The 10,570-nt window shown below is 37.5% G+C and overlaps 1 protein-coding gene across 1 annotated transcript in view; it reads right to left on the bottom strand.

The window, feature by feature from the left end:
- Positions 1–1,906: 1,906 nt before the first annotated feature.
- Positions 1,907–10,570, bottom strand: part of slit3 (slit homolog 3 (Drosophila)) — a 191,586-nt gene continuing 182,922 nt past the window's right edge. Inside the window, exons 33-35 of the mRNA XM_016289665.1 lie at positions 8,013–8,167; positions 7,077–7,361; positions 1,907–3,288 (exon numbers count right to left, since the gene is read on the bottom strand). Of these exons, the coding sequence (XP_016145151.1) occupies positions 3,053–3,288; positions 7,077–7,361; positions 8,013–8,167 (676 nt within the window). The 3' untranslated portion in view covers positions 1,907–3,052. The remainder of the gene's footprint in view (positions 3,289–7,076; positions 7,362–8,012; positions 8,168–10,570) is intronic.

The raw sequence follows: 10,570 nt of genomic DNA, 5'->3' as shown, positions 1-10,570 counted from the left end.
AAACTCTCTCTCTACACACACACACACACACACACACACACACACACACACACACACACACACACACACACACACACACACTCTTAACAACAAACCTTCTTCATTAGCATCTAATCTACTCCATGGATCCACGAAGAACATCCATAGAACCTTTTCATTAAACAAAGCATTCTTTGCAGTGGAAAAATCTTCTTCAGATTAATAAAATGTTCTTCACACTAAGAAAAAATGGTTCTATTAAGAAACACTTCAAAAACACCATTTTGCAACCTTGTGCCATTCACATTCATCTAAACGGCATGTTGTAGTATGCAAAAACATTCCAGAGATACCCAAATACATATAATGGGAAATAAGAAAAACACAACTCATGACATCATTTTGCTATCATTGGGCTGATTTCAGGCCAGAATTGAGCCTCCATAAATATAATAAAAAATATAAATCCATGAATCTAATATAATCCGTATATAATAATATAATCCATTTATAATAATCCATAAATTGTGCAGTCTTCCACACTAGGCAGAGATTTGGAAGTCTGGCGGCGTGGGCATTCTCGTTCCCCTAGCGTTTGTCGACGCAGCTCGAGTTCCTGAAGAGGAACGTCTCAGGTTACGTATGTAACCCTAGTTCCTCGAGGGAACGAGACGCTGCGTCTTGGTGCCATACTTCCGGCGTCCCTGCCGGCGCTTGCTTCATTCCTAGAAGCTGACGCGGGCTCCGCCGCACGTGCTTTTATAGCTTCCTGGTCATGACGTCATCCGCCGTGACGTCCCGTTCAGCTATTGGACTGATTTCACATACGATTCAGAGCGTGGATCGCGGAAGGCGTTCCCCTAGCGTTTGTCGACGCAGCGTCTCGTTCCCTCGAGGAACTAGGGTTACATACGTAACCTGAGACGTTGATATTCGTCTATCTGTACGTTCTAGTTTCTAGATCTGTACTTCTTCTTTTTTATTTTTTTGTAACGGAGTGGTCATAAAAAAGCCTTTCACTGCATGTCATACTATGTATGGTATGTTATGTATGTGACAAATACAATTTTAATTGGAAAATTATACAATTATTATATTACTGGATATAGGAACAAATATACAGTATACACATAATTACTGTTCATAATTGGTGATCTGAAATATGACATTGAAATGTCAGATTACTTAATGAAAAATAGAGAAATATTATGGAAAGAAAAGAAAAACAGCATTTGTGACCCTGGAGCACAAAAGCAGTGTTAAGTCGCTGGGGTATATTTGTAGCAATAGCCAACAATACATTGCATGGGTCAAAATTATACATTTCTCTTTTATGCCAAAAATCATTAGGATATTAAGTAAAGATTATGTTCCATGAAGATATTTTGTAAATTTCCTACCATAAATATATTAAATCTTAATTTTTGATTAGTAATATGCATTGCTAAGAACTTCATTTGAACAACTTTAAAGATGATTTTCTCAATATTTAGATTTTTTTGCACCCTCAGATTCCAGATTTTCAAATAGTTGTATCTCAGCCAAATATTGTCCTAGCATAACAAACCATACAACAATGGAAAGCTTATTTATTTATAAATTGACCCTTATGACTGGTTTTGTGGTCCAGGGACACATTTACTTTTTAAGGAAGTAAACCAGCATTATCTCGGAATATAAAACTGGGAAAGTCATTTTAATATAGGACAAATAAATTTACGCATAACACCTTTGACCAAAAACTGATAATATGTCCCTAGGTTTTGCTGATCTGGATACTGGTTCCAGGTGCATATGAACATTACTGTACGTTTGACAAATTTACAAGAAAAAAAAAAAGACCTTACTGAAAAAGCTTACAAAAAAAACTGAAAAATCACAAAAAACCCAACTGTGTATTTCATTACAAGTTTAATTCAACATTCACTGTAAGTTAATCATCACTCTCTAATTCATATTTAACAAAACATTATTAGAAAATGCACCATATAACAACCAGTCTTCTGATTCGAGGTGCTAACATGACACTTCCTGCACAAGCTCAGTTACATCGTTCACTGGGGATTCCTACCTTATACAACCTTATACAACAGTATGTGGTGAACAGGGGCGAGACAGAACGAGGAGGAATGTTCATTAACACTGATTCGCTTTTCCTTGGGAATATCTATAGACCTCGGGCTCTCTGAGTAAGACACTAAGTGTTACATCTGAAAAATTTTAACAAAAAGGGTACACATGAAACAATACAGTAGTAATGGGTGTAATACATTTGCATTTAATATTTTAGTAAAGGACGGTTATGACGGAATGCTACGTCAGTATGAAGTGCTTTGCACCAGAGACGCGGTCACCTGCATCACCTGCGACGATTGCATTTGGATTTCAACTGTACAAGATAAAACAGGTAGAGAGCTTTTAACTATCATAGTTACTACAATAGCTTTACTGCCTGACCGTTCACATTTAACTCTTCCATGCAGTCATGCAAAAAATTCCCTCCGATGAGTTGCAGCTTGTAAACCAGAGCCACGCCGATGAGCTTTGCAAAGCAACACCTAAAGTACAAAATATCAGCCCATCCCACTCGAAGCTCCGTCCTTGAAATCCACAGGTGAGGTCTCTGAGGTCCGTTAGGAAACAGTTCATTTGTTGCCGCCACCAGAGCACAGGAAGTTGGCTCACCGCTTCCTGTGTTAGAGAGTCTAGAGAGTCCTCGCCTGATTGGGCACATTTCAGCTCCTCCATTACAATTTCTCTCCGCTCTCACACTTCACAACAGACATGCAATACGCAGACCGAATTAATTCTCAGGTTAGGTTGTACATTTATATAGATTTATACATATTTATATCATTCGTATATTTTCAGGAATGTTAATCTGTGTGATTTTGTCCGACGATACAAAATTACGTTTCATATAAGCAACATCATAAAAGCAGTCTCTTTCTTTAAAAAAACATCCCTTAATAAAAATAAGTTCTATTTGTGTTTTTTTTATTTTACAATATATTTTCTTTTCCTCTCCGTCTTCTTCTCCAGGTTTGGGACGAGGGGGGAAGGTTGGCTAATATTACAATGGGCACCTTGTGCAGCCGCACTCCACGGTGGTCTCCATCTCCTCAGAAAAGGAGGATCTGTCGGAGCACTTGAAGCTGACCTTCCGTCTCCGGCTCTTGGTGGGGGCGCAGCACAGGCCCGAGCGGCAGGCGCTTGGACACCGAGCCATTTTACTGGTGGAGGTGCAGTTTTTATGACCCATATTACGCTTGAGCAGCTCACGGACCATCTCTCCTTGGCACGTCGGCTCTGCGTGGAGGAGGGAACGGAGGACAGGCCATCAGATAAAGCATTTATATAATAAGAGATTAATAAACATAAGGACCTTCAGGTCAGATATTGACTTGTGTTGCTTCACTCTTCTGGATTCTGTACAGCAAGCTAAAGATTACACCAGACAGCATTTTTAGTGCATTTATAACTGCTCTAATGCAACACATTTTTGGGTGGAAACATCGTTTTGTATGAGGGGATTTTATTCCTCAGGATTTGATTGCGTGAAGCAGTCCCGTTCATTTGTGATACAAAGAAATTGATTTTTAATAACAGATTTGCTATGAGCTCTGAGGTTTTTTAATCAAAGGTACACTAATGTCAAAATGTTGTTTTTCACAGAAGTCTCTTATGCTCACCAAAATATAGTAAATATTAATAATGTACTACTATTGTGATAATCTTGTAATATTGTGAAATATTACAATTTAAAAGATCTGTTTTCTGTTTTAATAGATGTTCAAATGTAATTTATTCCTGTAAGCAAAGCTGAATTTCAGGATCATTGCTCCAGTCTTGTGTCACGTGATTCTTCAGAAATCATTCGAATACTCTGATATGCAATATATTTGCTGCTCAAGAAACATTTCTTCTTATTATCATTAATTGTTGAAAACAGTTGTGCTGCTAAGTGTTTATTTTTATTTTTTTTATGAATAGAACATTTTTATGAATAAAAACTGATTTTTTGTAACAAATGTAAAAGTCTGCATTCTTACTAAATAAAAGTACAAATATATTTAAAAAAAAATACTGATTTTGGACTGCATTGCATATGCAATGGTTATGTATTTTTGAATAAATATAAAACATTGTGTTTTTACTTTATGAAATCTCATGGAGATCTTATGAAGAAAATGAAAGACTGACTGGTTATTACTGTTGTGCTCTATTGAAATGAGATATTATTGCCAGTATCAAAATATTATTGAGATATCATTGTATAATTCTTCCTCACCCAATGAAGTCATTTAAAATGCAGAGTAAGTTATTAGATTTTAATAAAAGATTATCAAAACAGCAATAAAGTATTTGAATGCGGATCTGCAACGTATTAAATTACAATTAGTATATGGATATACATACCTAAAACAATATAACAAAAGAATGGGTGATATGCGCACTGATGAATTGTGCACAATAACATTTATTATGAAAATAAAGAGTTTTTTAAATCTTGTTTTTATGTTCCATTCTAAATGTGACCCTGGAGCACAAAAGCAGTCTTAAGTCGCTGGGGTATATTTGTAGCAATAGCCAACAATACATTGTATGGGTCAAAATTATAGATTTTTCTTTTATGCCAAAAATCATTAGGATATTAAGTAAAGATCATGTTCCTTGAAGATATTTTGTAAATTTCCTACCATAAATATATTAAAACTTAATTTTTGATTAGTAATATGCATTGCTAAGGACTTCATTTGGACAACTTTAAAGGCGATTTTCTCAATATTTGGATTTTTTTGCACCCTCAGATTCCAGATTTTCAAATAGTTGTCCTATCCTAACAAACCATACATCAATGGAAAGCTTATTTATTCAGCTTTCAGATGATGTATAAATCTCAATTTAGAAAAATTGACCATTATGACTAGTTTTGTGGTCCTTAAAGCTCTGTTTGGTTCATTCCCATATTCTCAGTTTGGCTCCATGTCCAAATAGTTGAATTTTACCCAGTTTGCTGCCGGTGATCTGTCGTCCTCTGGATGGTCAAACGGTGGAAACTAATGTCACAGACGCCGTGTTTGACTCATCGGGGAATGGTGCACTAGATGGCAGCAAAACCCCGTGAACTGACAGTCACTCTGAATACTGCAGATGCTTCATGTGAGCGTGTGGCTCAAACACATGTGTGTACATTCATGTTCTGCTTTCACGCCGTTCCCTCAAGCGTTTCTGCAGAGCCTTGTATGCTCTTCATACTCAAGCTAAGAAAGCAAACCTTCTGTTCTGCCCGTGACTAATGCTCCCATAAGCCGTGTCTCTCAGTCGGCGAGATGCTGGATGTGGGTGTTGGCACAGAAATAACTGCTTCACAAGCTGATAATCATGTTGTCTGAAAGCCTGAGCGTGTCTCGTCACGATGGCATTGAGACACTGCGCTTGTCCATCTGACCCTCCTTTACACGTTACAGAGACATGAGAAATAGAGGCTGTTTCCCAGAGTCATGAGCACTGAGGTTCTGTGTAAATGCTTCATCTCATGTCATTAACTTGCATAGGGCTGGGCGATATGGCCAGAAAAAAAGATCATCATTTTTTCAGATCAGTCGATATCGATAGTTATCACGATAAACGTCAAATCTTTATTTATTTCAAGTTTAAAGCCAGATTTTTGCTCCAAAGCAAAGGTTGTTGAAACCAGACTATCTTAACAGAAAAATGCATTTCTTAGTTTCTGCATGTTCTAATGAGTGATATTGTTTCAAATCAAGAAACAGGTTTGTGTTGTCTGATAATATTAATAATAACATAACTTTTTTTGTCTCTGCACATTTGATAGTATAGTAGCTTGAGTTAGGATGCAGATGCAAATTTTTGTTCATTATCAAAATCAGTAACATCTGTAAGAATCAAAGCAACCTCGTTTTTATATGGTGAAATTTAATTCTAATTTTTTTTTTTATTAATCATTGGTCTTCCATAGTAGCATACATTCAAATCATGATAATCACAGTTAAAACCACACATAGCACCTCGATACCATGGTAAACATGTAACTATATGGTTTTAGGTAATTGTATGAAAAACAGTAGTCTAAATAAATGTAGTATAAATGCACATACAACGCTATAGCTTAATCACAAATAAACTGTGATTATATTCCATTACTCCTTCAATACATGTCTAAATTAATCATATAATAAAGTTCGATATGAATATCCCACATTTCTGACACAATACCATACTGCAGTTAGTGTTACTACAGTAAGTCCATGGTAAAATGATGGCGATTTGTAGATTGAAAAGGCTTCTGACTCTATTGTTGTGCACAGTGTCTCCTGTTTGTCAGCGCTGTTTCATCCGGCTTTAAAATCACCGAGTCATTTGTGTTGTTTGCTGAATTCAAGCGCTTCACACTGGATCTCACACACTGAAAAACAAAATGTGACCCTGGAGCACAAAACCAGTCATAAGTCGCTGGGGTATATTTGTAGCAATAGCCAACAATACATTGTATGGGTCAAAATTATCGATTTTTCTTTAATGCCAAAAATCATTAGGATGTTAAATAAAGATCATGCCAAATATTGTCCTATCATAACAAACCATACATCAATGGAAATATTATATATTCAGCTTTCAGATGATGTATAAATCACAGTTTAAAAAAATTGACCCTTATGACTGGTTTTGTGGACCATGGTCACAAATACTAAATTGTACTGAAATACTAAATACTAAACACTGAAATACAAATTTTTTTAAAGGTAAGTGGTTGCAAACAATTTATTTTAGCTACATTCAAAAAAAAAAAGTTGAAAGTTAGTCAACTAAATTTGTTTATTTAAATGTAGCTAAAATAAATCGATTGCAACCACTTAACGTAAAAAACATTAGTAAATTCAATGAATCATTTTTTTTTCTCAGTGCAGCGCTGTTTAGTGCTCGCGTGACGTCTGCTCTAGTGAGCTCGTTTAAACTTTGATCTCTTCATATCCTTTTATCGTTTTCAAATTATATCCCGATAATTATCGTTATTGATTTATTGCGCAGCCCTTACTGTGAGTGTCTGTGCACCTGCGGCTTTCTGTACCTGCTGCTCTGACAGGGGCTCTGGGAGGTGGTCTCTTCACACAGCGGGCCGCTGTGGCCGCTGGGACACTCGCAGGTCACGCCTGCCTCTCCTCTCTGTCTGCAGGCCCCGAGAGCACAGATGCCGCAGGAGTGACAGCCCGGCAAGATGCCCTCCACCCCTTCCAGCCCACCGCCGAGGTCCTGGAGTTCCCCGTTGAGCCGTACGTCATGAATGCAGCCGTTAAAGGACTGTAATGGACGGTCTGGACCCGGTCGCAGGCCTGCTGTGTCAATCAGAGAGGGCACACCTAAAATACCAACAACAGGCAAATATTAGCACACATGCTTATGCAGTGTTGGCGAGTAACTAGTTGCATGTAACAGAATTACATAATTGAATTACAAAACAAATGTAACTGTAATCTGTTACAGTTACTGAGAAAAAATGTGTAATTAAATTACAGTTACTTATGAAAATGATTTCACAATTACACAGGGGGTTACATGTGAATATTTTCATACACACATACAGATATGATGGATTTCTTTCCCAAATTGCATTGACTGCTCTAAAATATGAGACAGCAATGTTTAGGACACAAAATAGGACACATGCATATTCGATTTCCTATTTAGGTTTATGTATGCTTTATTTTTATTTTTAAATGTCTCAAAATGATTGCCGTTTGAAACCACTGGTTGGAAATTTAGAAAAGTAATCAAGAAGTAATCAAATGTAATTAGTTACATTCCTTTAATAAAGTAATTGAAATAGTTACACTACTTGTTTTAAATAGGGTAGCTATTACATTTCCAAAGTAATCTTCCCAACACTGTGCTCACCTTGCAATCATTATGCATTCAAACACTTGGAAAGCATCTCAAAACAATCCATATTTAATACTTTGAAACCTTTGAAATGTGGTTTTGATGAACAACGAGGAGTTTTTGTTGCTTACCGCCTATGTAGAGTTCTGTGTTGTGGTCCACAGCCGGAGGACGGGGGAGTTTGCCCAGGCTTTTCGGTGCCCCTTTATCCACCACCAAACTCAGCGTCTGATTCTGGATCAGGACCTCCACCGTGTGGAAAAGACCATCATTCACTGACTCCACACTGCAAGAAAGCAGAAGATAGCTACAAATATACATTTGCTGTATTTTTTAATTATAATTATCTGAAAAGAGTGTGAAATAAACCATTTCATTATTTCATTATTTCTTTTTTTCGAAAGAAGCAGTGTCAGGCAAGAGCACACTTGAGATTAAATATGATATGAGACAAATAAAGAGAAGAAAAGGAAAAGAAGAAAATGTATTCCTGTGATCGAAGCTGAATTTTCAGCATCATTACTCCAGTCTTCAGTGTCACAAAAAACCTTTAAGAAACATTTCTTAAAATAACTAACACCAAACTTTGAATGGTAGTGTAAATATCATTCGTGAGCAAAATATCCTTATTTTTGTGTCATTTCCAATTAAGCTTTTATTTTGTCAAATTTTGCAGTGTGAAAATATTATTTACATTTGTGTATTTTGGATACACAAGATGCTAGCAACAAAACGACTTTTTTAGCCTTAATGACTGTTTTAACTGATCGTATCATGTCACCACTGGGGTAATATAACTGTTCAAAGGCCAAATTGAAAAGCCATGAATGTGCAATACAGAATATCTCCCCGCCGTCTGAAAATGCCATGGTTTCCACATTAGGCTCCGTCAGGTGTATTTCCAGTGAATTTGGCACTGACGCAGAGAGAGCTTATGTTGTGGGAAAAGGAGAGCTTGTGTTGGCCATGAGTTCACTCTTTCTTTGAGTTAGCACGCTCAAATCACATCCTGCTGAGTTTGGCACTGTGACTGCGTGAACTCCTGAGAGTGATTCTCTTTCACACGGTCATTTTTTAACCATTGAAGAGTGCCGTTTGTTCCCGGGTTCCACGAAACATCTCACAGACTATGAGAGTGTGCTCTGACCGGCACAGCTGGTTTTTCGCCTGTTTCCTCCTCAGTTTCTTACGATGCGGTGCATGTAGCGCCCTGTTTGGCCCAGATTCTGCTGACTTCTAGGACTGTATTTTGTTTAAAGGTGAGAATTAGGGTTATGAACTTATCAGTAGCCCCTGAACTATGAGAAAGCAGTCTGCTCAGGCTACAGAAAGCCCAGTTTTGTATTGTAGTAGTTATTGCTGGATGGAGCACAAGCAGTTACAGACAGCTAGAGACAGTGGTTTGGCAAAGAAGCCCAGAGACCAACAGAGAGAGTGGAGAAGGGGGTGCGAGAAATGATATTGTGGCAAGTACAGTATATCTTAATCCCCACCTCAACTTAAAACAAGGTTTTCCTCTTTTTCTGTCTTTGGCAAATTTTCAAAAATCCTGTTTTTTCATTGTGCATTGCAATTCATCTCAATAAAACTGCAGTTGGGCTATTTTGATTAGGTAAAAAATAAATAAAAAATACTAGCTAACTACCACAATAAAATCATGATAACATAATAAAAAAATATTAATAAACAATAAAAAAAAACAAGTTATCTGTTTTTGCAAATAAACTTCATATATATATATAAATTTCACATGTACTAAAAAACAACAACAACAACAGAGCATTGCCAGCACAAACACATTAAGCAAACAAACAGGCTAGCATTATAGCATTATAGCATTATATGCGGGCAGGCAGCTAGTATTTGCGCTGGCTCGCAATGCTATTTTCCATTGCTGAAATGCTGAGGCCATAGGTGCGGATAGAGATCAGTGTCCCCAGTTATAGGGGGGTAAGGTTCACGGAGGTCTTGGCTGAACAAAGACTCAACACAGGCACACGTGTGGTTTGCATTACAGGCCCATAATTCAATTCCTGTTTCAAAATAGGCTTTTGCATCAAACACTACAGTCCGTGGGCTGAGACCCCCCAAACATCTCAAGCCCGTCCATTTGATACATCAGTACCACCATAGATGAACGGCTTTATTATAATATAAGGACATTTTCATCCACTGTCTCTGGTTTTGAAAGCCGTCTTTCATTAAGAGAGCCTACACGCCAGCTGGGAAGGAAATGGGAAGAGCATTTTGTGGAAAAGGTGGTGAGAGTGGGAATGTAATAGAACAAAGAGGAAGATTCTATTATGAGAATGAAAACATTCTTAATCAGAACATAAATCTCACCATGGGGGACAGAAGTCATCATTTGGAGTTGACAAAATGTATGCAGTGAAGCTCTAGCACCACTAGGGGGCACCAGAGATCAAGATGTAGCCTAGCGCTTGCAACTATCGGCCTTTTGTTCATATTCTGACAGACAGAAAATATCCTGAGGCCGTAATATTTTTAGAACGGGGGGTTGAGAAGGTGGAGTGTCTTTGATGTGCGGCTAGCCTGCATATTAGCTTCAAGCAGCCCATTATGGAGCTCAATAAAAACAAACAGAAACCCGTGGAAGATTTCAGCAACCTCATGTCACCCTTCTCACACGAGGGGAAGTCAATTTCCTGTCAGCTGAAAATAAAATACT

The sequence above is a fragment of the Sinocyclocheilus grahami genome, unplaced genomic scaffold (genome assembly GCF_001515645.1).
Source record: "Sinocyclocheilus grahami isolate Dianchi unplaced genomic scaffold, SAMN03320097.WGS_v1.1 scaffold250.1, whole genome shotgun sequence".
Lineage (NCBI taxonomy): Eukaryota > Metazoa > Chordata > Actinopteri > Cypriniformes > Cyprinidae > Sinocyclocheilus > Sinocyclocheilus grahami.
The sequence above is the reverse complement of the archived record's forward strand: the minus strand, read 5'-3'. Positions and strand labels throughout refer to the sequence as shown.